The sequence below is a fragment of the Pogona vitticeps genome, chromosome 2 (assembly GCF_051106095.1).
Source record: "Pogona vitticeps strain Pit_001003342236 chromosome 2, PviZW2.1, whole genome shotgun sequence".
Taxonomy (NCBI): domain Eukaryota; kingdom Metazoa; phylum Chordata; class Lepidosauria; order Squamata; family Agamidae; genus Pogona; species Pogona vitticeps.
In genome coordinates, this window is record NC_135784.1 from 313,154,746 (window position 1) to 313,182,143 (window position 27,398).

Sequence of the window (27,398 nt, forward strand, 5' to 3'; positions counted from 1 at the left end):
GCCCCATGTCCAGCCCGTGCCCCATGGGCCACCTCTGGAGCCTCCCCCCACACCTCCGGCCCTTCCCTCTTGGCGAAGGCAGTCGGAGCACAGCGCGCACCGGCCCGACCCAGAAACACACCCCACCCCTGACCATCCCCGGATCAACCGGCGGAAGGGATCCGGGCTACTCCACGGGCGGGGGTGGGGTGGGGGGGTGGGAAGGGAGCCATGGCATCCAGATGACCACCCTGGAAGGACCTCACGGGCCATCCTGCAGCTCCTCTGCCTTTCGCTTCTGCCGCTCCCCCCAATCACCCCTCCCCTCCCCCATGACAGACCCCCCCCCTTCCAGCCTACCAAGTGCTGGCCTTGACTCCCCATTCTCCGTTCCTGCCTACCCTGAGCTGGGTGGCTCTGACCCTTCAGCTCTTCCCAAACTCCCTCTCTCTCACCTCAGCCGCCAGCCTTGGCATCATCCCCCTCAGGGGGAGGCCACTCTGAAAGGCTCCATGCTCCTCTCCCCTCTTCACACACAGATTGCTTAGAGGTGACACTGTGCCTCTGATGATCCCCTTATGGTGTGCTTGATGGGCTTTGTGGTGCTTTCTGAGGTCACTTTCTCCCCCCCACACACACACACTGCCCTCGGCCTCTTCAATCGGAGGGTGTCAAGGCTCTGCTGCAGAGACTCTGGGCTCCTTGGAGCAAGATCTTTGCACCCGTGGCTGGGGTTTCCATGGCAACCCGGAGATCTTCCCCCACCAGGATCCCCAAGAGTTTGGCCGCCCCCACCCCCACCCCAGAGAAGAGAAAGATTGTTCTGGCCGCACAGCTTTGGGCCAAAGCTGCCTTCCTGAGGGCAGGAGGCGCTGTGGGGGCCCAGAGGCCTCAAGGTGGGCCAAGGGCTGGTCGCAGGGCAGAGGGAGTGGAGGTGGGGGGGTGTGAAGCTGTCTTTTCAACATCTGTCTCAGCAGAGTTTCCAGAAGGTTCTCTGCGGAAATAGTCTCTCCTTTCCAAAACGCTTTGTGGCTTTCAACACCTGCTCCTCACAAAGTTTTCTTTTCCATGAAGACACACCTGCCAAAATCTCAACCAAAAAAGGAAAAATAAGAAAAACAAGGAGGGGTTTGGATTATTTTGCCAGAAAACAGGAAATGGGGGCAGAAAGACTGGGTGGGGGGGCTTTCACCTCAACCAAGCTGGAACAAAGGGAGCCCCCAGTCCGATGCTCCACCGGCGGTCCTCGCCCAATGCCTGTCTCCAGCTGGGGTCACACATGGACGGCTACTCTCCTGCCATTCGGGGAGGGGGCGCATTTCCTTCCACACCCTCCCCCCTTCTTGCAAGTGCTGCTCCAAGACCAGGCTGGCTTTCTCCTCCCCCCCCCCCCACTTCTGGCTGTGCCGCTGATCCATTTTGCCCCCTTTCCTCACCTGGGGCAGCCTGGCTTCTTGCCAGTGCCAGCGATGCCCAGAGGCCAGATCCGCCTCTCCGGGCTCCCGGGAGAAATGCTCCTCACAGTGGATCCACTCACGATCCTGCCTGCTCTTGGCTGATCCTAGCAACTGACCATGATGATGGCACCCTGCTCTGCTGCCCTGGGGATCTTTGCTGGAGGGGGAAAGTGAGGCAGAAAAGGCAAACGAGGGGTCATCCTGCGTTACAGCCCCAGGCACAGTGGGCAGCAGAGGGCTCCCAGGAGAGCCTCCTTTGGCTCATGTAGGTGTGCAGGGCTGGCCACCGCTGTTGGGACACACCGGTGGTGTCAAGAGCTGCAAAGCAGCCTGTTGTTGTTCTTGTGTAGTCGTTTAGTCGTGTCCGACTCTTCGTGACCCCATGGACCAGAGCACGCCAGGCCCTCCTGTCTTCCACTGCCTCCCGGAGTCGGGTCAAAGTCATGTTGTGACCCTGTCCAACCATCTCGTCCCCTGTCGTCCCCTTCTCCTCTTGCCTTCACACTTTCTCAACATCAGGGTCTTTTCCAGGGAGTCTTCTCTTCTCATGAGATGGCCAAAGGATTGGAGCCTCAGCTTCAGGATCTGTCCTTCCAGGGAGCATTCATGGTTGATTTCCTTCAAAATGGATAGGTTTGTTCCCCTTGCAGTCCAGGGGACTCTCAAGAGTTTCCTCCAGCACCACAATTCAAAAGCATCAATTCTTTGGCGGTCAGCTTTCTTTATGGTCCAGCTCTCACCTCCATACATCACTACTGGAAAAACCCTAACCCTAACCCAGCCAGCCATTGTGTTTTCACAAAATTCTAGATGGTATTTTGGGGGACCCCAGAAGGCTGGAGGACCATAAGAGAGAGGGAACCCCAGATCCCTGCCCTCAAGGACCAGTCACTGCTGCCACCTGTGCTCCTCTACCGCCAACAACCGCTCACCCCCGGCCACAGTGGTCAGCTTACTCCCTCCACACCCACCCACAGCCAAAGAGGCTGCCCAGGCTGCCGGGTGCTCACAGAGCAGGAGGTCCAGCCGGGCCCGGTCCTGCTCACGACCTTTCTTCCACAGCAGAGTCCTGCCCGGCTGCTGCAGGGTTTGGGGGCTGCCTTGTGGGCTGTGCTCAGGCATGCTGGCAGTGGGTCCCCCTGCCTTCTCTGGGCTTGAGGAGGGTGGCTGGCAAAGAGAGGGGGGTTGCCTGGCACCAGCCTAGCCTGGCCGTGGAGCTCCTCAGCCACCTGGCAGAAGGCAGGCGGGGGACACAGGAGTGCCCCCCCATCCACCTGGAGGCCTTCCTGAGGGCATGAATCAACTTTTCACAGCTTGTTAAAACTCTGCTCCCCCCCCCCCCCGTTTTCGCTGCCACCTCCTCTGATCCGGAAACGAGGCCTGACGCTCTGCACAGGAGAGGCCAGGTCGTAAAGCCGCTCCCCTTTATAAGCCCCCGTGGGGCTATGGAGAGAAGTCCCAACGAGAGGCCGAAGGCAGGAGCAGGAGGGCCAGAGCATGGCAGCAAGGATGGCCGTCCTGCGGCAGAAGGCATGGGCGCCCACCTCCTGGGCCACCACCGGGGCCTGCCTGCTCCTCTTCTCCTCTCTCCTGGTCCAGCTGCCGGCGGACACACACAGCCTTTGCTTCTTCCACGGGCAAGGTGAGTTGGCGCCAGGGACGGGCAAGGTGAGGCTGCAGAGCCCCAGGCCAAAGCAAGAGATGGCAGGGACCGGGGTGGGGTGGGGGCGATCCAGGGCCCTTCAGGCACACAATGAGCCCCAATAAGAGTCCTGGAGTGGTACCTAGTCAGTGGGGACCCCCAAAGGCTATCTAGACCCACCCTGTTCTGATGCAGGAAAACCCAGGGCTGACACAGGTGGCCACCCCCAAGCCCTCCCCTTACACACCTCCAGGGTAGGAGAACCGGTGCCTTCTCTGGTCCAAGAGCTTTTACCATCGGGGGGGGGGGTGTCTTCCTCAAGTTGGCTCAAAAGGCCCTTCCTTGTGATCCTTGAACCCCTTGGTTTGGATCCTCCTCTTCGCAGCCACAAACCCCTTCCTCTGACTTGCAGAGCACGGGGAGAGGTGGGGGAGGCACCCAACATTGCCAGTCACCCAACACTCACTTGCTGTCCCGTGAGGGGGGTGGGTGGGGAGGTGCCATCCTTTCACCAGTCCTGCCAACGGCTTTGTCTTTCTCCTCCTTCTCCGGCGCCTTCACAGCTCCTTGCCTCTATAAAGGGAAGCGCTTTGCCCCTGGGGAGTCCTGGCGGGATGCCAACTGCTCCAAGTGCTTCTGCCTGGATCCCCTTGGCGTGGGCTGCTGTGACACGTGAGTAAAGCCGGGAGGGCGCTTCTTTAGGCCCAGGCAGCAATTGGGGGCAAGCTGGTGGGCACATAAGAAGACCTACTGTATTAGAAGGAGGAGCGAACTCCCCCACGCAGCCCAGTGCTCACCCACAGCCAGGGGAGCAGAGAAAAGGCAAGGTGTTCCACTGGGACAGGTCGGTTCCCTAAATGCAGGGCAGGATCCTTGCTAGGCCATCCTCCTGTGAGCCAGACTGGCCCCTAAAGTTGGGGAACCCCTCCAATGGTAGGCATTGTGGCTGGCCTAAAACTGCCTGTAACATCGGGGGGGGGGGGTCGCTCATTTCAATGGCGAGGGCAGCGGCTCCAGCACAGGTTCTTCGTCTGGTGGACAAAAGAACCACCAGCAACTTTGAATAAGTGGCCGGAACTCTTAAGTGCCCGTGCCAAGCTAGTGTGACTTGAGCCTCGATCACGCTTCTTGTCACACCCCCCACCTGGGCAGCCCAGAAGCACCCAGGAGCCCTGCTGGGGTGGGGGTGGGGGGGTGGGGGGCTTGGCAAACCTTATGCAAACACCAAGAGGACTCTGGCTGGTGGGTCATAATTCAGCTCCCCCAGTCAGTGCCCATGTCCTGCCTCTGCCCCCCCCCGGTGCCAGGAACTGCTCCGGAAAGCACTGTGGGAGAAGGGGCCCTTGGGGGGGGGGTCTCCAGGGAAAGGGTCCCACGCAGGAGGAGCCGCCACAACCTGGCCAGGGTACGTGCCACTAGTTGCTCCTTAGCGTCACGCTAGAGAGGAAAAGAACCGCTTCCTTTCCCAGGTATTCTGGCCTGCCATTACAAGGCAGGTGGGCAGCCTCCTGCATGCAGGTGGCCTCCGGGGGGGGGGGGAGGGGGGGTGCTGCTCTTTTCAGTTAAGACACGCAACTCACAACATCCGGGATCATCTTGGGTGGCTCTTGTGGCTCTTGTGGCCACAGAGTCCCTTTGCCAGGACTGAGAATCGACTTTGCCTGCGATTGCGTGAGAGGGAGCCTCCCAGAGATCCTCGGACAGAACCACCCCTCGGGTGCCCACACTTGCCGGGGGGGGTGCCGCGTTGGGGGGGGTGGGAAGGTCCAGAGATGTGGAGCTCACCGCCCGCTCCCCCCTGCAGGATGCAGCTGCCTCTGGACTTCCCAGAGTGGTGTGAAGTGCGCTACGACGCCCAGGCCTGCGAGCTCTCGCTGGTGCAGAAGGCCCACCCGAGCCTGCCTTGCGTGAACAATCTCCAGCACGGCTGGGGCTCCGGCCGCGCCCCAGAGCAGCCGCCCAGCCACCCGGCGCCCGAAATGCCACCCCTGGGCAGGTAGAACGCCACGGAGGAAGACCCTGCTTGGCTCCCCACCTGCAACTACCAGAGAGAAAGGGAGGGGGGGCTGCCGCCATCCACCCTCTCCACCCCCCCCTTCAAGGAGACCCATATCCTGCAGCTGCCTAGCAAGAAGAACTCTGCTCTTCCTACTGCCAGCCCAGCCTCTGCTTGCAGCGTTCCCTTCCTCGGGTGGGCGCTTGTTCTCTGTCCTGCCAAAAACCCCTCGACGAGGCCTCCAGGAAGCCGGGTCCTTCCACGCCATGCAGTGTGTGTGCATTTTATTCATGCCTCAAGCCAGGAAGGCCCCTGCCCGCTGTTCTACCTGGCGCTAGGGAACACACTGCCACGAGACCATGCCGGATTTGCCCACCCCTGGCATACAGGCTGGGTCCTGGCTGTAGCACAAGCAAACACCTCCTGGGGTTGGAAGGCAGCCCCCCCCCTTCAAGCCCTCCCTTCCCATTCCCACTCCCAGGACAGCCTCTCCTCCCTTGCTGCTCATGGCCTCCCCCTCCCCCCCACCCTCAGTTTCCCCGTTAGGTGGGCAACCCCATCCCTAAGACTCTGAGCCTTGGGGGAACCTGCAACCACTAGAGGCTTCCCCCCCCCCGCCCCCTGCAAGAAGGAACAGCATCAGAACCACTGCCCCCAAGGGTCAAGACCACTGGATTCGGAGTGTGCAGGTGGGGGCGGGGGGAGGCAGGACAAAAGCAGCCCCCACCCCTTCAACTCTCTCCTGGCATAGGCTGTGCCTAGACTCTTCTTCTGCGGTAGAGTTATTCCTGTCCTTGCAATAAACCAGCCAGCAGAAAAGCCACCGTGTGTGTTTCGTTTTGGGGGGGGGGCAGATGGGGGGGGACCCCATGGGCCAGAAAGACCCTTCTACCCCACCTCACCCCAGCTTCCCAGGTGGGTCCAGGGAAGCCCAGCTAGACGGAAGAGAAAACAGCGGAAGCGGAAGGCTTGTACCCGAAGCCACCTGCACAAGGAGAAGACCGGGGGGGGGGGAGGGGGAAGAGGGAGGCTGTGCCGGTCAAGCATCCTTTTATTGGACAGACAGAGGCAGGAAACACAGCGTGTGCCCCTCCCACCCCAACCAGGGACACCCTTCTGACCCCTTGCTGGTGGGGAACGCAGGCAGAGGCCTATTTGGGGGACCCGCAAGGCCACCTTCTCCACGGGAGAAATCCACACTCTGAAGGCGAGGGTCCCCTCCTGCAGGATCCTGCCAGGCTCAGTCAGCCGTGGGGCTTCCAACAGGCCCCTTTCAGCCCACGGGCGGCCGCTCTGGGGCCATGGCAAGGAGCGGGAGGGCACCCCCTCCTCCGCCCCAGAGAGAAAGAGAGAGAGAGAGAGTCAAGAGCAAGTTGCTGGAGCCGGGCCCTCAGCCTTCCTCCGGCCCTCAGATGGTGAGCGAGTTGGTGCTGGAGAACTGGGAGACGTAGGAGGCCAAGAGGGGGTTTGTGGGCAGCACCTGGATGGGCAGGTCCCAGCTGAGGGTGTCCACCTCCATCTGCTCCACCCCCGCCCAGAGAGTGGCCTCCGACGGGCCCTCGGAGGAGGAGGAGGCCGCAGCCACGGACCGTGTCTTCCCTGCGGCTCGGGAGGTCACAAATTCAAAGTGCAGCCTCCACTTGAGGGACACTGGATAGACAAGAGGGGAGGGGAGGAGAGGAGGACGTCTTGCACTCACCCACCCACCCCGCTGGCAAAGGCCTGAAAAGAGGGTTCACCTGCCAGCGAGGCAGCGAAATGCGGGCTCCCCCACCTCCACCCCCAGCCCACCCGGGTCCTCTTCAGTCCCACAGGGAATTCCCAGGCCCCGTTGAGAAACCTGGTCCCTTTTCCTTCTGAGAAAGGCTCTGGGTGGAGGGTCCAGAGGGGCCTCTTGAGCTGCTTCCAAAAGGCAGGTTGGGGAGGGCGGGGGGAGCGGCAGGACTCACCGATGTTGGTGCTGAAACCCGGGGCGGAGTTCAAGGGGATGGGCAAGCTGAAGCTCGTCCTGGCGGTGTGCAGGCAAGCCTCCTGGTGGCGGGCGTGGGTGCTGTAGGAGACCGGCTGCCCGCGCTGGCGCTGGAAGGCCTCCTGCACTCTCTCCTCCGTCTGCAGACTCACCAGGTACTGGGCAAGGAGAGCAGTCAACGCTGGGCGTGGGGGGCTGGGGGGCACCGCCCCGGCACAGGCCACCCACCCTGCCCTGCCCCAGCACAGGCTCCTCCTCTTCCTCCTCCGATAGGGAGGGACCCCGGAGCTTTCCTCACCTGCAGGCAAGGGACATCTCCCTCGGAGAAGTTGAAGGTGCCAATCACGTCCTCTCCAATCTTGTAAACCGTCTTGAAGATGCAGAAGCTGCCCACTTTGCCCCCGGAGTTGCTGATGTTGTAGAGGTCTGTGAGCCAAGAGGTGGCCTCAGCGGGACTGTCCAGGCAGGGGGACAGGCCTGCCTCGCCTGGCCCAGGGCCCCCCGAACTGGCCGGGGGGCATCCCCAGGAGGGCATCCCCAGGAGGTCCACATTCCAAGCAGGGCCCGTGGGCGGTTGGCTGGCAGACCCAAGCAGGGCAGAGGGCTGGGGGTGTGAGGGGGGGGGAACAGGCACTTCCTCTGGCCTGCATCCCCACGTTGGCCTCAGCTACCGCCACTGGGGCCACCTTGGTGGTCTAGGGACAGCCAGAAGCTTAGACAGCTTTGCAAAGAGGCAGAATAGATTCTGGCTCCCAACTGGTTGCAAGCCCTCCGAGAAGACACGGCTCGCCGGAAGGAGCAACAGCACAAGGAAAAGGGGAAGGGAGCCGAGAAGAGGAAGACCAAATGTCGTGGGGCAGGTACACTTCCTCGAGGAAGCCACGGCCTTGAGCTGCTCAGAGCTGTGCAGGGCTGCTGAGGACAGAGCGCTGGGTGACGCGCTCACAGAGCGGCCGCCCCTTCCCTCCTCTTAGGGTTTCTACGACTCGATGGCCCGCAAGACGGGCAAGCCACGGCTCCCTTGCTGTGGCGGCAGAGAGAGTGGAAGAGCAGCCACGTTTGGGCTCCCACGGCCCGCGTTCAGTCCTCCTGCCTGGCAGGGCTGAGAGGCGCCTTCTCTGCTCCCGGGGGGGGGGGGCTCTTGGGACGGCCCTCCACAGGACCGACAGGGGCCGCAAAGAGACCCTCCTCGTTCTGGACCTCTCGGCAACCTGGCTGAGTGAGAATCCCCAGCGCCAACCCAAGCGGCGGTGGCAGAAGCAGGGCAAGGAGGGAGGGCACTGTAGCCCCACCCCCACCCAGGACCTCTCGGCCGACAAGAAAGCACCCCCCCCCACCTGCTGCATTTACGACAGGGACTGTGTGTGAGTGAGCCGGCAGGGCCAGGGGTCCAGTTGCCCCCCCCCTTCTGGCCGGGGCTATTCAGAGGGGCCAGGGGGTGGCGGTCAGGACTCACGTAGGCTCCGTCGGGAAGTGGCCGCCATCAGGAGCTCTGTGGCGAAGTCGGCCAGCCGGGAGTCCTTCTTCCTGCCTCCGTCCTCGTCCTCCAGGAAAGGGTTGGAGGGGGCCACGGCCTCATCCTGGGGAAAGGGGTGGTCCCTGAGCCCTGGAAAGAGAGGAGGGGGGCAGACAGATGTGCAGCCGAGGCCCCTGGATGTCCCCCCGGGAGGAGAAGGAGGTGATGGAGACATGGAGGGGGGGGGGTTCCTTACCATGCAGCACAAGCACTCGGAAGGGCACCCGAAGGAGCTTGATCGGGGAGTTGACGCGCTGGCAGCCGATGGTCAGTTTGTACACGTACTTGACCGCCTGCCCACGGAAGGAAGGGGGCCCATCCACCGGCAGGGTCTCGCAGTAAGAGTCTGGGGGTGGGGGCAAAAGCCGAGTGGGGAGGGGAAGATGAATCCTGTATCACCAGTGGCCCCAAAACACTCGGCAAGGGGAAGCCCCTTCGGATGCAGCTGCTAGTAGGCCGGCCGGCCTTTGCACCCTGCTCTGCACCCCCCACCCCACCCCGTGCCCTTAGCGCGCCAGCCATTTCTCTCCCAATGACCTTCTGTGGCAGGCTGGGCTAAAGAGCTCGGCGGCAGCGCAGACGCTCTGACACATACGCCCCCCCCCCAAGAGAAAGAGAGAGGCCGCCCAGCAGAGGGGTTCTCAGCCTGACTATGCCAGGGATCTGAGCCTGCCAAGGGCCACCCCTTCTGCCACTGCTCAAAGCGGGGGGGGGGGGCGTGCGGGTAGGGGAAAGGAGGCACTCACAGGTTTTGGCCTCGCCAGGGTCCAGGCGCAAGTCACAGAAGAGGATCTTGGGGGGAGTGGACAGGATGCACTGGCCCCGCTCGCCTGCAAGGGAAGGACCGAGGTGGGGCAACCTGGCTGGCCCCGGCCCCTCCCCCGAAGGCCTCCCTTCTCTCTGTGGCCAGAAGGATCGCCCACTGGCCCAGGAGCTGCCGGCCCCACGGAGGGTCCCTGCCTCTCCCCACCACCGCTCCTCACCTCGGTTGGGGACAAAGACCGTCTCCTTCTCTGCCTGCACGTCGTGCCTGCCCTCCTCGGGCGGCGGAAGGGCCACCCGGCTCTCGCTGGCATGGAACTGGCAGTGGATCTGGGCGCTGGCCCAGGCCAGCATTTCACTGCAGACCGGACGAGACCGGAGTCGGGTGAGAGGGTCTCGGGTCCAGGCAGCTCCCTCTGGCCCGCCCGCCCAAAGGCAAAAGGCAGCAACGCCATCCTACCTGCTTCGCCCTCTTCCCCCCCCCACTCAACAAGGGCTTCTTTCAGACCCTTGCGCGTGTCCCCTCCCCACCAAAAAAGACCTTTGGGAACAGCCCGGGGGGGGGGAGATCTTGGGTGCTTAGGCAGCCGGGGGGGGGGGCATTCAATGGCCAGCTCCAAGCCACCATTGGGGGCCTGGCGGCTCTACCCCTGGGGCTCCCTTGGGGCTTTTTGGGTTCCGCTAACCTAGAACAACACGGCAGAAGACCTTGCAGGGGCCCCCTCCCTCCCCCCTCCCTCCTGGCTTCCTTCCATGTCCCCCACACCACACCAACTTTGAGAAATGGGGTTGGGAAAGAGGGGTAAGGAGAGCCGGATCCTGGCTGCCTTGCCCCTCCCCCCCCCCGTCCACCTGCAAAGCCTTATTCTGGAGAGTTAATGCAGAAGAAAGCCCCCCCCCAAGGCTCTATAAGGTGGCGGGGGGAGGGAGGGGGTTGGGGGACATCCTCAGCCTGTCACAAACCTATAGGCTTGCTAAAGCATTCCCCCCCGCCCCCCCCATCAGCAGACTCTGGAATGAGCCCCAAAGAACATTCTCTGTGGGTCTGTGCTGACGCCTGTGCAGAGGGCCCCCCCCCGGCCTCTGATCAGGTGCTGCCTCACCCTGGGCGAGGGGGATCCCCTCAACCTCCCACCAGCCACAACCTCCCACCCTCCGGCTGAAAAACAAGCCACTCCAGTCACCTGCTGGGCAAGTGCATCCGGCCGGCCGGCCAAACCAGCCCAGCATGCTCTGTGGGTCCCACCCCACATCCCCCAGGGCCGGCCAGACCCCCTCCGAGGGCCGGCACTCCCTCAGGGCATCCTTCTCTGGAGCCCTGCGAGGCAGCACCCAAGCCCAGCAGACTCCCCCCCCCCAGCCGCCAGTTCTTCAGGCCTCCCCTTCTTCGCTGGACCCTGTGCTTTTCTCTCCCCCCCTCCCAGATCCTCATAAAGAGACAGCAGCTCCCCCAGGACCACTGAGCGCACGGGGGGGGGGACACACATTGCACTCTGCACTGGGGGTGGGTGGGGGGGTCCCTCCTTTGGCCTGCTAGCTTCCCAGGATGCCTGGCGGCCGTCCCAGCTGGATGGGGCCTCTGGGAGCTGAAGGGACGGAGGGGGTTTCCACATGGGGAAGGGGGGAAGCGGAGCAGGGCTCGGGGCCTGGGGGGGGCCTGGCGGGGGGGGCGGGTCCTTCTGCAGCACAGCCAGCCGGTCTCCCGCGGGTGGGGGGGAGGAAGAGGGCCCCCTCCTAGACCTCGGGCAAGGGGGCTACTTTGCCCCCCGCCCCACCCCACCCCCCATGGCCTGGGGACCCCCCCCCACGGCCGTGGTCTGCCTGGCAGCAGCGGGGGCGGCCCAAGCTCCACCGTGGGGGGGGGGCCCTGCCAGAGCCCCCCCCCTCCCGGCCCCAACGGCCGCTGGAAAAGGGGGCGCGCCCCGGGGGCGCTGTGTGTGTGGGGGGGGTGCCGTCGCAGGAGCCACGCCGGACGCTGCCTTCTGCTGCCTCTGCCGCCTCCCCCCCCCCCCCGCCCTCCTCAGCAGGAGGCTTCCCTGGCCCTGCCCTTCTTCCCTGGAGCCCCCCCTGGAAGGGGAGGGAAGGGAAGGGACGGGAGTGTGTGTGTGTGTGTGCCGCCGCTTTCCCGTGCAAGGAAGGGAGGAAGGGAGGAAGAGCCCGGCCTGCCTTCCTCAACCCCCCCCTCCCCGGGGGGCAGCTCCGCCTTGCACGCAGTGGCGGCGGGGGGGGGGAAACCGTCTCGGGACCCCGACCCCGACCGGAAGGCGTTCCCGGGAGGCAGGAGGGTCTCCCCGGGCCGGCCTCGGGGCCCGCAACCGTGCAGCGCCGAGGACAGCCGCCTCTAGGGGGCGGGGCTCCTCGAGGGAGGGAGGGAGCCCGCCCGCCCGGACGGACTTCCGCCTGCCTGCCTGCCTGCCTGCCTGCCTGCCAGGGCGCCGGCCGGCCTACCTGGAGGCGGAGGTGGCGTCCGGCGGCAGCGGGTTGCGGAGGGTGACCAGGCACTCGAGCGCCTCCCCGGCCAGGAAGACCGCGCCCCGCAGCAGGGAGGCCGACACCTCGATCATGGCGCGGACGGGGGACCCAGGCAGGCGGGCGTCCGGCCGGTGGAGCGGAAGAACCCCGCCGGGAGGAGGAGCGGCGGCAGCGGCCGGCCTGGTGCTGCTGCCTTTGCTGCCGCTGCTGCTGCTGCTTCGGAGGCGTTCGGGCAGTTCCGGCTGCGAGGCCCCGCCCACGACACCCTTCGGCTCTTTCCGCCGCCGCCGCTCGGCCGCCGTCCTGCGGGCCGTTCGGTCTCCCTCGGGCGGGGGAGGGGGAGGGGGAGGGGCGACGGCTCTGCCGTCAACGGGGCGGGGCCTCCCTTCTACCTCCTGCAGCGGCAGCAACAGAAGCAGCAGCAACCGGAGCGCCGCCGGGAAGGGAAGGGAAGGGAAGGGAAGGGAAGGGAGAGCAGGGCCGGGCCGGGCCGGGTCGGGCTGGGCCGGCGGGCAGGGCGGAGGAAGGTCGTCGCCGCCGGCCTTCGCAGGTGCCGGGTCCCGCTAGAGGGGCAAAAGGGGGGGGGGCCCAGAGAGGTCCAGCCGCTTCTCCGGCCGCTTCTCCGGCCGCCGGTCCCTCCGTGTGTCCGGGAAGGCCCTTTCCTCCTAACCCCTTCCCCCCCCCGTCGGGGCCATGGCGACCCCCGGGAGCAGCAGCAGCAGCAGCAGCGGGAGCCGCCGGAGGAGCAGCAGCGGCAGCGGCGGGAGCAGAAGCCGGAGCCGAGAAGCCTACGAGGCGCCGCCGGGGCCGGAGCTGATGGGCAGCTACGAGGGGTCGGCGGGGGGGCGCGGGGTCCCGCCGTGGGGGTGGCGGCTCTGCCTGGCCCACCGCTTCGCCGAGCGCAGGAAGCCCTACCAGGCCTCCGACGTGGCCCCCGCCCAAGCCCTCCAGTACCTCGGGCTGGCCTTCAGGTGCGTCCCTGGTCCGGAGGGGGAGGGGGAGGGGTGACCACCCCCCCGCCCGTCGTCGTACCCCTCCCCCCGCTTTCGCCTCGGCCGGGCTGTTCCGGGCCCCGCGGCGCGCCGCCTCTCCCACCTACCCCCCCTTTTCTTCCTGGCTCCCTCCGGGCCACTCCTTCGAGGCGCGCCCGGGCAAAGGTGACCCGCACGGCCTCCCTCCGGGAGGGAGCGGAGAGGCTGGCTTTCCCCCCCCCCTCCTGGGCGGGGGCGGGCGGTTGAGCTGGGAGGAGGGCGGGCCACTGGGAACCTCTCTGTGACTCTCCCCCACCGGGCGGGGGGGGCCGTCCACGGAAGGTGAGGACCAACCACCCGCCCCCCCCCCCAGGCACAAGGGCAGGCTCCCCCCCCCGGGCCCCCTTCCTGGGGATTTCTTTGCCCCCCCCCACCTCCTCTTTCTCGGGCTGAGGCTGATGCCCTTTTCTCCTGCCCTGACAGGTACTTCAGGTGGTGGTACCGCCGAACCCGGGTGGAGAAGAAGCAGCCCTTCATTGACCTCTTTAACTCCCAGTCCCTCCACCAGATCTATGGTGGGTGGGGAGGATGCAGGGGGTGGTGGTGGTGGTGGTCAGTGGCCGCAGCCTGTGGGTGGCAGGTGGGGCTGGATGCTGACCTTGCCAGGGGCCCCGGGGTGGGCACCGAGGGGAGGGCAAGGTTGGGAGTTCTAGGGGGGGGCAAAGCCCTGGCCATCTGTCCCGCTGTGGGTGTGGGCCCGAACTAGCGTCCTGCTTCCCTCCTCTTCCCCCTGCAGGCTGCCCCCTGGGGGGCTTTGGGGGAGGAAGCATCACCCGCGGCTGGCGAGGCGACTTCTGCCGATGGCAGTTGAACCCGGGGCTCTACCACTACAAGACCGTTGTTGCTGACCAGGTGTGCTGATGGGGAAGGGGCCGGCAGGGGTGGGGGATCGGGTGCCCTCCACTCCTCAGCCAGCTTGTCATCCCCTGCTTCCCTCTCCCCACCTCTCCTGCAGGGCGGCTCACCATGCCTTCCGCGGGGGGGGGGGGGCGGCCATCCCTCCTGGGCTGTTCCTCCTGGGAGACTTGGTGGTGAAGGAGTTTTTCGAGGGGAGGAGGGGCTGTTGCCTGGTCTCTCTCTGCGCGTAGGATGCTGTGCGCCCCCCCCCCCCGGTATCACCTGTGGATAGATCTTGCCCCATTAGGGTTGTTACGATGGGGGGGGGCACTGAATGTTTCCTCCTCCTCCTCCTCCTCCTCCTCGTAGTTCACGGTCTGCCTGCGCCGGAAAGGCCAGACGGTGTACCAGCAGGTCCTCTCGGTGGAGCGTCCCAGCCGCCTGCCAGGGTGGAACTGGGGCTTCTGCGGCCACTACGCCTTCTACCATGCCCTCTACCCGCGCGCATGGACGGTCTACCAGCTGCCTGGGCAGGACGTGGTGCTGACTTGTCGGCAGATTGCCCCCATCATCCCTCACGATTATCAGGTGAGCTGCTCCCTGCTGGCCATTGGTGGGGCGGGGGAGGGGGGGAGAGATTTGCCCTAATTCCCGGATGATGTCCTCCATTGGGGGGCTGTGAGCACGGAGGGGCCTGAGCATGCCTCTGAGTACACTTGGTGTCTGCCAGCCCCACACCGATGGGGGGGGCACAGTCTTGCTCCTGTGGGAAGCACGATGCTGTACTAGATGCCCCCCTCCCCTGAAGTGCTTTGATGGGGGAAAATGTGAAGTGCCAGCAAAGAGGAAATGGGGAGGGGGCTTCTGAGCATGCTTGGAGAGCCCTCATTCCGCCCCTGCAGGTTGTGCTGTCACTCAAGACATTTCCTCTCTCCTCAATGGTTATCCCAGCCTCAGGTTCCCTTCCTAAAAAGACATGGTTCACCTGCTGGGATGAGTGGGCTGTAGTTATTTATTTATTTAATAAAAATGTTTCTATTTAGCCTTTTGTTTAAGGAAGATTCAAGGTGCCTGCAAAAACAATAGTTAAAGCTAAAAGTAATACCTATACAAATTCTAAAAATGCTCGAGCAAGTGGCAGTATAAGAAATGGTCATTGCAAGGATTATTGAAAGCACAGGCAAAGCAGTAAGGTGTAGCAGTCCATTTAAAAGGCCCGTCCAGGCAGTCACTCAAGAACAACTGGCCTGAAGAGAAAGGCTCTTTACCTGCTTGCAGAAGGATAGCAAAGATGGGGCCAGCCTGGGCCTCCAGTGGGATGGAGTTCCAAAGTCTGGGAGCAGCCACAGAGAAGGCTCCTCTCCTTTGTACCCACCAAGCATGCCTGTGAGGATGGCGGGGCTGACAGAAAGGCCGTGCCTGATTATCTTTACACCCGAGCAGGCTTACAGAGGGAGACAAGGTCCTTGAGGTAGGTTGGAACCAAGTCCTTGAGGGCTTTGTAGGTCAAAACCAGCACGTTGACCTGTGCCCAGAAACTGATCAGCAGCCGGTGGAGCTGCTCACACTGGTTCCTAATTCAAAGTAGGGTTGAGAGAGCTTTCCAGAAGCCCAGCTTGCAATTCTGCCAGTCCCAGACCACCTTTGCTTGTGCCGGCATTTCCTTCCTGAGCATATAGTAAGTCAGGCAAATGGGCTGCAGGCAGGAAATAACCCCCCCCCCCCAAGAAAGAAGGGGCAGTGACTCCTCCCCTCAAGAAAATGGGCCTGGGTTGCCTTCTGTGAAACTGCTCCCCTCTATACAACTCCCTCTGCAAAGGCATAAAGTTACACAAACTTCTCTCAAGAACAAATGGAGTCAACTTAACAAAAAACAACAACAACATTAAGTCTGGTGACGGTGGTCTGAATAAATTGCAGTATTGAAATATAATTAAATATATAGCAGTACTAAAAAGATGCTCATTAAAAGCCATAAAAGCACGTCACAAAGCAAGAAGCTGGATTTTCACCCCTGCTAAAATGTGTTTCTCACCCAGGTGTCCCTCTACGTTTAAGGGCCGTCTTTCCCTCTCTGTTGCCAAAACGGCAGCATTTGCAGCTCAAGTGAGCGTGAATTGGTGCCGGCCCAGGTCTTTGTCCTCCTGGCTGGGCAGAAACTTCAGAACCGGCGTTCCACAAGCCCTTTGTGACAGCAGACTAGAGTGCCTTTGCCTCTGTTGGAGGAGAGTCGGGCTTGGGGAGGGGAGGAGCTAACAGGCCTTTGTTCCAAATCGCCCCCTGGGATGATGGGGCGGAAGAGGTCAGTGGGCCCGGGGTCAGTGGTCCGGCTTCCTGTGGTTTTGCTCTGGTTCCCCCCCCCCCGATCAATCGATGACAACAGAGGGCTGCTGGCAGACCTGGGACCGCTCCAGCCTGCAGCTGCCCCAGCCCCGGACTCTGGCCTCCTTTGTGCCCCTAGGACACCAGCCTGCCCGTGGGGGTCTTCGTCTGGGAGGTGGAGAACCTCAGCCACGAGCCCACCGAGGTCTCCCTCATGTTCACCTTCCTGAACGGCACGGACACCAAGGCCGACCGGAGTGGGGGCCACTGGAATGAGCCCTTCAGCCTGCAGAAGGATGGGCACGGCGTCCGTGGAGTCCTGCTGCACCACTGCGTGCCAGTGAACCCCTACACTCTGGCCATCTCTGCCCGGGAGAAGGTACCCCCGGGGGGGGCGGGACCAGTGGGGCTGTGCAAAGGAGGGGGGGCTCTTCTCGGAAGGGGGGTTAGAAATGAAGGGGGCACGGGTCATGCTGTGCGTGGGGGAGGCAGGTCCCTCCTTGGTGGCAGGGGAGGTAGCTGGATCACCGTGAACATGGGACGGGTGGCCACTTCAGGCTGGAGGGGAGCCAGAGGAAGACGGGCGATCCCATCCTTGCTCAGCACGGAGTTCAGGGGAAGAGGCTGTGCCTGGAGTCCGGCCCCCAGAGGAAGGGCCCGCCAGAGGCCACGGAAGGACGTGCCTGGGGCCTCGTTGAGGGGTTACCAGGAGGTGTGGCCTGGCTGTTGCCTACACGTGATCTGGGTGGCCCCTTAACACCCACGTGGGGTCGTGGCTGCTTGTGGGCTTGGCTGGCTTCAACGGAAGCCCTGGGACTTACTAGGCGCAGAAGACACGGACACAATCTGTGGAAGAGTGGGCAGCCGCTTCCTCCCTGCCTCCCCCTGAGGAATCGCCCACAGGAAGGATTAGGGGGGGCAGTTCCCATCAGGTGGCTTATTTATTTATTTATTTGATTTATATTCTGCCCATCTGGTCTGGTCGACCACTCTGGGCGGCTTCCATTAAAAAAAGTATACAATAAACCATAAAGATTTTACAGACTGTGACACATGCAGTAATAAAACAAATAATAAAAGAAAGGAAAAAAGAAATTAAGTATTGACAGGAGGGAAGGCCTGAATGTACAACCATGTTTTTAATTGGCTCTTAAAAGTGCCCAGCGTAGGGGCCGCCCGAATCGACGGAGGAAGGTTATTCCAGAGGCGAGGAGCCACCGCCGAGAAGGCCCTATTTCGTGTTCGTTCATTCCGGGCCTCCCTTGGCATTAGGCTCCTCAGCCTCACCTCCTGGCTCGAGCGGGTGATCCGGGCAGATCTAGGTGGGAGCAGGCGTTCCGCCAAGTATCGAGGTCCTAAACCATTTAGGGCCTTATATGTAAGCATTAACACTTTGAAGTCAATGCGGAAACGGATGGGCAGCCAGTGCAGCATAGCCAGAGTAGGAGAAATATGTTGGTATTTTCTCGCTCCAGTAAGGAGCCTGGCTGCTGCATTCTGCACCACCTGAAGTTTCTGCATCAGCTTCAAAGGAAGCCCCACATAGAGCATGTTACAGTGATCTAATCTAGAGATTACGAGCGCATGTACTAAGGTAGTGAGCGTCCCCGTGTCAAGGTAAGGTCGCAGCCGGGCAATCCGCCAAAGGTGGAAAAAGGCGGTGCAGACTACCAACGCCACCTGCATTCCCATGGTGAGCATCGGGTCCAGGTGTACCCCCAGGCTGCAGACCCCACTCTTCACGGCCAGGGTCACCCCCCCAAACATGAGGGAGTTTCCCAAGCCACCATCCACAGGGCCACCCACCCTCAGAACTTCCGTCTTGTCCGGGTTCAGCCTCAGCCCGTTCTCCTGCATCCATTGCAGTACAGCCCCCAGGCAGCGCTGGAGGGACAGGACGGCATCTCCTGCGGTAGGTGGAAAGGAGATGTAGAGCTGGGTGTCATCAGCATATTGGTGACACGAAGCCCCACATCCCCGGATGACCCCAGCCAGCGGCCTCATATAGATGTTAAACAGCATTGGGGAGATAGTTGACCCCAAGCTGCACTCTCTGGGAACGGCCCCCCAAGAAGGAACGGAGCCAGGCAAGAGCCAAGCCGCCGATGCCCAACTCGGAGAGCCTCCCCAGGAGGATACCGTGGTCGACGGTATCAAAGGCCGCCAAGATGTCAAGGAGGACCAGCAGAGACATTTTGCCCCTGTCGGCCTCCCTCATCAGGTCATCGTACAGGGCGACCAATGCCGTTTCTGTACCGTGGCACTGCCTGAAGCCCGACTGAAATGGATCCAGGGCGTCTGTTTCATCCAAGTGAGCTTGAAGCTGGTCGGCCACCACCTTCTCGACCACTTTGCTCATGAAAGAAACAATGGCGACGGGCCTGTAATTACCAATTTTGTCTGCCACCAAACTAGGTTTCTTTCTTATGGGCCTAATGAGTGTCTCCTTGAGGGCGGATGGAAATCTACCCTCAAGGAAAGACTCATTTATTATTACTGTGGCCCATTCTGTTGTTATCGGCCTGGCTGCTTTGATTAGCCAGGCCGGGCAAGGGTCCAAGGAGGAGGTGGTGGCACGACAGCGGTCAAGCGCCCTGGCCACAATCAGGTGTGACAGGCTGAAAGGAGTCGAAAGTCACCGGGCAAGACGGAGCGCTGGACATCTCTGCTCAACTCACTGTATTCAGATAAGGAGAGAGGTCCCGGCGGATGGCCTCCACTTTAGATTTAAAGAAGACTGCAAACTGGTCAGGTGAGAAACTAGGGGGAGGCCCATCACCCGGACCAGTTCCGGAGAGGTCGCGCACTATACGGAAAAACTCCGCCTGCTGGTTGGACGCTTCGCTTATCCAGTTAGCGAAGAAAGATCGACATGCAGCCTTTACCTTATTTACCTTATTCAGGTAAAGGTTAGCTGCGACCTTAACAGCTATCCAATTATAATCCATCGGGTTCTTCCTCCATCTACGCTCTAGCCTTCTCCTCCTGCGCTTCAGCGCTGCTCCCTTGCAACCGGGTGCTTCTCTCCGCTGTTCTTTTAAGGCCAGGAATTGACTTCCTTCAAAGAGAAACAAGGGGAAGTGTGCATGTCGGGTCAAGTTTGGCTCCCCTGAAGGCCTCCACCTCTTCGGGGCTCTTCCTCCTGGTTTGTAGAGGGAGGGTCTTCCCTGACTGGTCTCCTCCCCAGACCCACCGCTTCCTCTGGCCTTATTCTTCATGCCTTCCGCCGGCTGCCGCTGCCACCCTCTTGGGGATGGGGATGGGGATGGGGATGGGGCGGGGCTTGGCTGAGCGGGGTGGGTGGGGTGGGGGTTGCACCCAGAGCCTTCCTCCAAGTAGGACAGGTGAGAGACGCCCACTTCCTCAACGTGGGCCTGCTGCAGCACAGGAAGGACCCCCTTCTTTTCTTCCCTTTCTTCCCTGCACCTGCAGGCAGGCACGACAGTCACCCACCTCACAGCGTTCGATCCAGCCGGCACAGGACGAGAGGTGTGGCAGGACCTCCTGGCAGATGGGAGACTGGCATCCCCTCCAGGTGAGCTTAGGACCAGAGGCGAGTTCTGCTCTAAAAGGCCACCGGAGATGGGGGGGGGCAAATCCTTTAACACTGTGGGGACCTCTGTCTTGCAGGGAAAAGCCCCCCTACAGCAAAGGGGCAGCTGTGTGCTGGCGCTGTCTGTGCCACCTGTACGGTGCCACCCCATGGGCATGGGACCCTGGAGTTCGGCCTGGCCTGGGATATGCCATGCATCCATTTTGGATCCAAAGAGAGGATGCACCACAGGTGGGTGCCTATGGGAACTCTTTGGGGTGGCGGGGGGGGGGGGTGGCGGGAGTGGCAGTGGCTGACCCAAGGGGTGCTGCAGCTGGAAGTGAACCACAGCTTTCCTCTGTGCCCTTCTGGATGTGGCCCCATTGGCCCCATACCTCTGGACATCACAAACCATCCCCCTGCAGTCTGCACAGCTGGGAGGAAGCAGGGCCGGCCCAGAACCCTTGAGGGGTGTATGTCCGTGTGCGCGTGCAAGCACACAGGGGATACTCTGTGCCCCCGAGGCGCCACAAGGACAAGTGGGGGTTGGTTGGCTTCCAGGCCAGCCAGAACACTTCAGCTAGAAGCCGCGGCCACCTGCTTGAACTGGAGGCCAGGGCAGCGCCCCGTGACTGGGTGGGTTTCCCGGCTGGGCATTTTGCGCAATCGACTGGCCTCCCTCACTGAGCCGCAGAGGGGCCCAGGCAAAAGTGTGTGGCTTCCTACGTTCTTCTGACTGTTTCCCGCCCCTCCCCACAACCCCTTTGGTCTGGAGAAATCTGCGAAGGAGGGAAGCGCGGCCGCTCGGAGGAGGAGGAGGAGGAGGCCTGCGGGAGGGAGACCTCTGTCCGGAGTCAAGGGTGTGCTGGAAGGAAGGATAAGAATCTGTCCCGGGAGGCCATTTGAGGCTTGTGACTCGTTGTTCTTTCTGGATGGAAGACGCCCCATGTCTCTGACCAGGACCTGTGGCCCACCAGTTCCTTGCCAGGCCCTTATTTGGCTTTGCCAGTTGTGCGCGCTGAACATCTGCCCATTTCCTCAGGAGGCTTAGCCTGGAGGGAGGGGACAAACTGGTGCTGCTGGGTTTCATTCTGGGCCTCATGGCATCTAGCTGTGGGGCAGGGGATCTGGGCCCGGCGTCCTTCCGAGGCAGTGGTTAGACTGTAGCCCTGCTGCCAAGACTCTGCTCACGACCCAGGCTGAGTCCAAGGTGACCAGGTGGGCTCAAGGTTCACTCAGGTGGGACCTCCACTCAGAAAGTGGTTCCTTTCTTTCCTGTCCATGGCCTTTGCTCCTCGTTCAGTGGTTCCTTTTTTTCCCGCCGGGCTTTCTGTGGAGGAGGCTGGCAAAGCCAAGGGGCGTCTTACCCCCCCACACACACACACACACCTGTGGCACTTGGGGCATTTGCTGAGGACACTGTCCCTCTGAGGGAGTCTGTCCGGGTGGTGGAGGAAGCAGAGTTTGTTGCACAGAGCTCGCCCCCACGCCCTGCCTGCCCAGCACCACCAAAGCTAAGAACCAGGAGGTCTCGGGGGGGGCATTTGCCCTTGCCCGCTACCTCCTCCGCTGGCTCTTCCGACCTGCGCCGGACCACGTCTGCTGCGGCCCAACCTGCTTGTCTCCTTTTGGTCTGCCTGCAGGCGGTACACGCGCTTCTTTGGCCGGGAGGGAGACGCCTGCCCCGCCCTCTCTCACTACGCACTGACGCACTACAAGGAGTGGGAGGAGAGGATTGAGGCCTGGCAGCAGCCCATCCTGAGCGACAGGTAAGGGACCCCTGGGCCAGCTTGAGACGGAGGTCCTCAGAAGTGGAGGGCTGGCCTCTCGCTTGAGGTTTTCCATCTCTCCTGAGAGAAACCCGGAGCGCCAGCTCACCATCCCGGTGTGTTATCGCCCTTCAGGCGCTCCTGGTCGTGCTCCTGCCTGAGCACAGGCTGTTCCTGGACTCCTCAGAGTAAGAGGCCAGCCTGCCCAGTGAGCTGGCCAAAAGCACTAAGCGGTGGGCATTTCTCCAGGCCTGCCCAGCCGGGCACAGCTGCCCACCCAAGGAAATGGGAGCCAAACTCTGGCTGAGCTTCTGAGTTGGCAAACTTGGGGTGGGGTGGGGTGGGGTGGGGTGGGGCCACTCTTCCACTCAGAGTGGGCATCAAGGCAAGGAGGGTCTGTCCACAGTGGGCCTGCTTGTTGGCTCAGCCACCTTCACAGGGTTGGGCCAAGATCCAAGGCACGCGCGCCTCCACCCTGCATCACTTGTCTTGGGAGAATGCAAGGCCCGGGGCAAGGGTGGGTGGGAGGAACGGGACAGGACTGGCATCTTGTGAGTAAGGAAGGGCTTGTCTTTCCTGCCACCCCCCTCCCTCCTCCCCCCCCCACAGAGAGCTGCCCCCTTGGTACAAGTCGGCCCTCTTCAACGAGCTGTATTTCGTGGCAGACGGAGGGACCGTTTGGGTGGAGCTGCTGCCTGAGGACGTGGCCTCCCTGGGCCTCCCGGAAGGGGAGCTCTCCCAGCTGCTGCCAGTCCTGCAGGAGTATGGGAGGTTTGCCTACCTGGAAGGTACGCGCAGGGCGGGGCCGAGGAGGCCTGGGGGGGCAGGAGCAAGACCCACCCGGCCGGCTGACCGTTCCCCTGGTTCTTTCTTCCTTCCCCTCCGCCGCCAGGTCAGGAGTATCGCATGTACAACACCTACGACGTCCACTTCTACGCCTCCTTCGCTCTCGCCATGTTGTGGCCCAAGCTGGAGCTCAGCCTGCAGTACGACATGGGTGGGTGAGCGGCCAGACACACACACACACACACCCTCCCCATCCTGCCTGCTGCCAGAAGCTGCAACCCACAAGCCCTCCCTTCCCCCCCACCCCACCCCACCCGCAGGCGCTCCCAGTCCCCTCTGGCGCTTTCCTTGGGATCCCACGGTCTCCTCCTCCGTCAGCAGCAAGAGCGGCTGTTTGGGCCGTTTTCATCCTTTGGCCGCTGTCGTGCGTCGCGTTCCGGTTCACAAGCCAAGCTCATAGGAGCGGCCTTCCTCCCACATTCACTCACATCGTCATCACCCCTCTCCCCCCCCCGTGCGCGGCGGCGGCAGTGGCAGCGGCGACGGCGGCCCCCAGGGCAGGGGGTGCCCCTCCTGGCTTGCCTGGGCTGCCCCTTGGGCAGGGCTCTGAGTGGCTCCCCTTGCCCTCCCCCTCTTCTAGCCGCTGCGGTGCTGAGCGAAGACACCCACCCTCGGCTGTACCTGATGAGCGGGCAGACAGCACCCGTGAAGCTCCGGAACGTGGTTCCCCACGACATCGGGGATCCGGGTAAGTAAGGGGCCCTCGGCCTGAGCTGGTCCTGCTGACCAGCCGGCGATTCCGCTCCCTCCCGTACACCTCCCTGGTCCAGCATCTCTCGGCCCAGGCGCTGGCCGGATGGTGCTTTGGGCTCACCTCCGAGGAGTTCATGGGAGAAACTGAAGCAACACTGCCCCTCATGCAAGATTCCCCCCTCCACACACCGTCACCCCTAAGGAAGGAGTCCTGCCCCTTCCTTCCCAGTTGCTCCTTGTAAAACTATGGAAGGGGGGGGGCACCTGCCAGGTTGTCCCTACAACTCGGTGTCTGGCCTTGTGCTCCAGTGCTGTGCATGGGCCGGATCGTCCCCCTCCCACAGAACCACTCCCCTCTAGATTGTTCCTGCCAGCCAGGCTTCCACAGCCTCCCCCCCCCCCCAAATGCTCGGGGCTGCACTTGCATCACCCCCGACCCCCTTGGCCATGTTGATGCGGGCTGTCTTCCAGGGGCCCTGGAGGGCTGCGTGGTGTCCGGGGCAGGGGGGGGCATTGGGGTGTAACCCCTGTCCTTCCGTGTGTGGCCGACTTGGGAGGTCCATGGCTGGAGGTCCCGGCTGTTCCACCTCCCCCCCCCATGGATTTGCACTGCACAGGGACCCCGTGGGACTGCCGGGGGGGGACTAGGGTGGGGGAGTCCCTCACAGGATGGGTCGGCGGGGGCCGGTGTCCCCTGACTAGGGCTCCTTCCGTTCCTCTGCCCCATCCAGATGATGAGCCCTGGAAGCGGGTCAACGCCTACCTGATCCACGACACGGCCACCTGGAAGGACCTCAACGTGAAGTTTGTGCTGCAGGTGTATCGTGACTTCTACCTCACGGAGGACTCTGCCTACCTGCGGGACATGTGGCCTGTCTGCTTGGTATAGCTTCAGGTTGGGGGGCTGTGGAGGTGGCCGGCCCCAAAGCTCCTCCCTCGCCCCACCCCACCCCCACCCACCCCCTCTCTTCCTGCGTCTTTCCCGCAGGCCGTGATGGAGGCAGAGCTCCAGTTTGACACCGACGGGGACGGGCTGATTGAGAACTCTGGCTTTGCTGACCAAACCTACGACGCCTGGGTGGTGAGGGGCGCCAGGTGAGGGGGCGAGGTTCCGACACAGCGGGTTGTGTGGGGGAGGCCTCTCTTTTGCAGAAGGGTGCCTGGGCAGTGGGAGGAGGCTGGCGCGCGCCACCTTGGTAGAGAGCCTCATCGCTGCTGGGGCTGCCTGCAGGAGGGGTGGGTTAGCCACAACCCTTTCTCAAGCCGCCCCCTAGACAGACAGACAGACAGACAGACACACCCCTCCCTCCCTCCCTCCCTCCCTGCCTGGGGGGCCCTGCCTGCAAGCCAAAGGCCTCTCAGGACCTCACGCTGCATGCGAGGGAGGGGGCTGCTGGGCCAGGCGGCATTTCCCCTGCTGGGGACCAGCTTGCAGAAAGGGACCCAGGGAGGGTGGCCAGGAGTTCAGCCCACCTCCACCAAGGAAGGAGACCCAGAGCGAGAGTCCTCCCGGCGGGTGGGCGTCTGCCCTCCCTTTGAAAAGCCCCCTGGGTGGGGTGGGGGTGACAGGCCTGCAGCCTATTGTCCAGCACCTTCTCCAAGTTCCCCTGCGGTTTGGGCACCCAGCCCTTCCCTGTAATTGGGGGTCCACTGCGCTGGCTGAGAGCGGGGCTCCCTTTTGGCAAACAGCCGCCGCCGTTGTTGCTCCCCGGCCAAAATGCCAGCCGTGGGAGAGGGACCACAACAGGGGTGGGGTGTGTGTGCAAAGGGTCTCTTGGGGTAGAGGAGGCTGCAGGGGGCCTTCTGGGAAAGCAAAGCACAGTTCCTCTGCCTGAGATCATAAAAGTGGGGGCAGCAACGCCACCTTTCCCCCAGCTGTGTATCTTTGTTGGGGCAAGCAGGAAGGAGCTCCTTTTGCTTTGAGGCTCCCCGCCCCCCCGCCCCCCCGCCCCCCAACTCCAGCCCCAGGAGCGTTACTAAAAGGTGTGCGGCAAGTCGTTATTGTTGCTTTGCCAGGAGAACTCTGGTTGCTCCGTCAGCTCTGCCAGAGCACAAGAAAGAGAGAAAGAAAGAAAGAAAGAAAGAAAGAAAGAAAGAAAGAAAGAAAGAAAGAAAGAAAGAAAGAAAGAAAGAAAGAAAGAAAGAAAGAAAGAAAAAGCTTTGGGAAGGCTTTGAGTTTGGGGCTGGCCCGAGGGAGCTCGCAGGTCAGGGGCTGCGGGCCAGCCCCCTCTGGCTTCTGCAGCTGCCGCTCTGCTCCAGGCCGTTGGCCAGCCCTGGGCTTGTGGGCCTCCTCTTCCTTGTCCTCCTGGGCTCGGGGTGTGTGTGTGTGTATGTCTCTCTCTCTCTCTCTCTCTCTTGGAGGGAAGGGGGCTCTCACAGTCCGGCCGACAGGTGTTGGGGCTGCAGTTGTTGCATGTTCTCCGGGGTCCTGGCGGTTTGCGGGCTCCCTTCGTTTCCCGCTCAAAAGGGGCTTCCTGTAGATTCTGCCGACGGTGGGCTCTCGCTGTGGCTCTCGCTGCCTCTCTGGAACGCCTGGTTTCTTCTGCCCGGGGCTGCTGGGAGTGAGGCTCTGCCAACCTGCCTCTCCTTTGCTTTGGCAGTGCCTACTGCGGGGGCCTGTGGCTGGCAGCCGTCTGCATGATGTGCCGAATGGCCGAGATCTTGGGTGAGGGCGAAGCCCTGCAGAAATATGCCGCTATCCTGGCCAAGGGCAAAGCAGCTTTTGAGAGGCTGCTCTGGAATGGTATGTCCGCGAGAGTGAGGTGGGGGCTGGTCAGCCGGCCAGCTGGCCTCCTCCAGCAGGCCTTTGGGGATCTGGAAGTGGGGGCCCAACCCAAGCCTCACCCCCTCTCCCCTCTCCTCTCCCTCCTCCTGTTCTAGGGAGATACTACAACTACGACAGCAGCGGGAGCGCCTCCTCCAACAGCATCATGTCGGACCAGCTGGCTGGGCAGTGGTTCCTGCGTGCCTGTGGGCTCGGCGAAGGGGTGAGGGAGGCTGGAGAGTCCGGAGCCCCCCCCTTTAAATGTTGTCCTGCAGAGACAGTTCCAGCAGGAAAGAAAGTCCACTTGGGCATTGGGTTGAGAGCCCCAAAGGGGTCAGGGGCTTGCAGGCCTTTTGGGGGGGGGGAGTTGGCATGAATGCTGCCAGGGCTCCCAGGTCAGCTGCTTGAGGGCCAGAATTACCTGCCTAGCTGTTCCTGAAAACGGTCGCCGAGGTGCAGAGCTCCCTGCAGGCTGCCTGGGCAGTGCCACGCCACCCGGCTCTGGCACAGCGCCCCTCGGCCTGAAGGCCTTCTTCCCTTGCCATCCTCCCAGGTGTTTCCCCAAAGCCACGTCCTGAGCGCTTTGAAGACCATCTTTGAGATGAACGTGCTGGGTTTCTCCAAGGGGACGATGGGGGCGGTGAATGGCATGAGCCCCAGCGGGGTGCCGGACACCTCCAGCGTCCAGTCGGATGAGGTCTGGGTGGGTGTGGTCTATGCCCTGGCGGCCACCATGATCCAGGAGGTGAGTGCAGACCGGGGGGGGGGGAGGAGGAGGTGAGAGTCCCAGAGGCGGGCGGGCGGGCGGGCGGGCAGGCGGCTAGCTGCTAGCTGCTCATGGGCTCTCCTCTCTCTCTCTCCCCCTCCCCCCCCCACAGGGCCTCGTTCAGGAGGGCTTCCGCACGGCCGAAGGCTGCTACCGGATGGTCTGGGAGCGCCTCGGCATGGCCTTCCAGACCCCCGAGGCCTACTGCCAGCGCAGGATCTATCGCTCCCTGGCCTACATGCGCCCTCTCAGCATCTGGAGCATGCAGCTGGCCCTGGAGCGCCGGGCAGCCCAGAAGACCCTCTCTGCCCCCACCATGCCGGCAGGCGGCTCAGGCAGCCCTTGATCCCAGCCGGTCGGCTGGCCGCACCGCCTGTCCCTGCCACCCTAGGCGAGGAGGTGTTGGCGCCGTGTGGCTCTCGGGAAGCTGTGCCCAGGCCTGCGGGCACCTCCCTTTCCTGGCTGGCCCAGGCTGTCTCCAGCTCCTGGTGGGGCAAGGGCGGGGGGGGGAAGGGACGAGCACCCCTTCCCCTTCTACACTGTGAATCTCCTCTGCCCCCTCCCTTGTGGGGGGCCTGCCTGCCTTTCTCTGGCCAGGGCTCTGCCTCTGAATGGTGTGTATGAAGGACCCCTTTGCCCTCATCCCCCCCCACCAATGCCCCCCCTCCTCCTCCTGCTGCCGATCCAGCCGAGAGGAGGCGCCGCACTTTTTATAGGGGGTGGAGTGGAGATTTCTGTGGGCCTTGAGGAGCCTGGCCCCTGCCCTCCAGCCCCCAGCCCACCCTGCTTTCTCTATCCCACCCCCACCACACACCCCAATTTGATTTGCACACAATCAAGCTCTACACAATCTGGGCTGCACCAGAATTATTTTTAGATGCTGAGTAATTTTAATTTAAAATAAATTTTAAAAAACCTGACTGTAGAAAAGGCCTTCTCGCTCTCTTTCTTTGTGGCTGCTTGTTCCCGTCCTGGGGAGCTCCCCTCCCCCGCTTTCTGGTTCCTGGGCTGCAGCTGGCTTCCTCCATATTGGGGGGGGGGAGAG

At 62.6% G+C, this 27,398-nt stretch overlaps 3 protein-coding genes across 3 annotated transcripts; 2 read left to right on the forward strand and 1 right to left on the reverse strand.

Annotated features, from left to right (window-relative positions):
* Positions 1-2,945: 2,945 nt before the first annotated feature.
* MSMP (microseminoprotein, prostate associated) lies at positions 2,946-5,878 on the forward strand. Its single transcript, XM_078384101.1, has 3 exons — positions 2,946-3,078; positions 3,594-3,750; positions 4,883-5,878. Exons 1-3 carry the CDS (start codon positions 2,946-2,948, stop codon positions 5,076-5,078), a joined length of 486 nt encoding a protein of 161 aa, XP_078240227.1. The 3' UTR covers positions 5,079-5,878.
* Positions 5,879-6,107: 229 nt separating this feature from the next.
* RGP1 (RGP1 partner of RAB6A GEF complex) lies at positions 6,108-12,029 on the reverse strand. Its single transcript, XM_072993106.2, has 8 exons — positions 11,770-12,029; positions 9,543-9,679; positions 9,306-9,389; positions 8,756-8,905; positions 8,500-8,649; positions 7,342-7,469; positions 7,024-7,201; positions 6,108-6,724 (listed from the first exon to the last, which is right to left on the reverse strand). The coding sequence occupies exons 1-8, from the start codon at positions 11,883-11,885 to the stop codon at positions 6,483-6,485; spliced, it is 1,185 nt and encodes a 394-aa protein (XP_072849207.2). The 5' UTR covers positions 11,886-12,029; the 3' UTR covers positions 6,108-6,482.
* A 212-nt stretch (positions 12,030-12,241) lies between these two features.
* GBA2 (glucosylceramidase beta 2) lies at positions 12,242-27,283 on the forward strand. Its single transcript, XM_072993105.2, has 17 exons — positions 12,242-12,764; positions 13,248-13,339; positions 13,561-13,676; positions 14,031-14,249; positions 16,123-16,362; positions 19,416-19,518; positions 19,614-19,767; positions 21,159-21,284; positions 21,894-22,072; positions 22,177-22,281; positions 22,711-22,818; positions 23,555-23,706; positions 23,812-23,918; positions 25,424-25,566; positions 25,704-25,810; positions 26,141-26,332; positions 26,466-27,283. Exons 1-17 carry the CDS (start codon positions 12,487-12,489, stop codon positions 26,697-26,699), a joined length of 2,655 nt encoding a protein of 884 aa, XP_072849206.2. The 5' UTR covers positions 12,242-12,486; the 3' UTR covers positions 26,700-27,283.
* The last annotated feature ends 115 nt before the right edge of the window (positions 27,284-27,398 follow it).

Excerpts from the sequence above, each read along its gene's own strand:
- RGP1 (XM_072993106.2), bottom strand. The coding sequence starts at position 11,885 with ATGATCGAGGTGTCGGCCTCCCTGCTGCGGGGCGCGGTCTTCCTGGCC. Across the intron at positions 9,680-11,769 it reads GACGCCACCTCCGCCTCCAG|TGAAATGCTGGCCTGGGCCA; the intron begins GTAGGCCGGCCG and ends TCCGGTCTGCAG. Across the intron at positions 8,650-8,755 it reads CCGAGTGCTTGTGCTGCATG|GGCTCAGGGACCACCCCTTT; the intron begins GTAAGGAACCCC and ends CTCTCTTTCCAG.
- GBA2 (XM_072993105.2), top strand. The coding sequence starts at position 12,487 with ATGGCGACCCCCGGGAGCAGCAGCAGCAGCAGCAGCGGGAGCCGCCGG. Across the intron at positions 12,765-13,247 it reads TACCTCGGGCTGGCCTTCAG|GTACTTCAGGTGGTGGTACC; the intron begins GTGCGTCCCTGG and ends CTGCCCTGACAG. Across the intron at positions 22,819-23,554 it reads CCACGACATCGGGGATCCGG|ATGATGAGCCCTGGAAGCGG; the intron begins GTAAGTAAGGGG and ends TGCCCCATCCAG.
- MSMP (XM_078384101.1), top strand. The coding sequence starts at position 2,946 with ATGGCCGTCCTGCGGCAGAAGGCATGGGCGCCCACCTCCTGGGCCACC. Across the intron at positions 3,079-3,593 it reads TTGCTTCTTCCACGGGCAAG|TCCTGCCAACGGCTTTGTCT; the intron begins GTGAGTTGGCGC and ends TCCTTTCACCAG. Across the intron at positions 3,751-4,882 it reads GGCGTGGGCTGCTGTGACAC|GATGCAGCTGCCTCTGGACT; the intron begins GTGAGTAAAGCC and ends TCCCCCCTGCAG.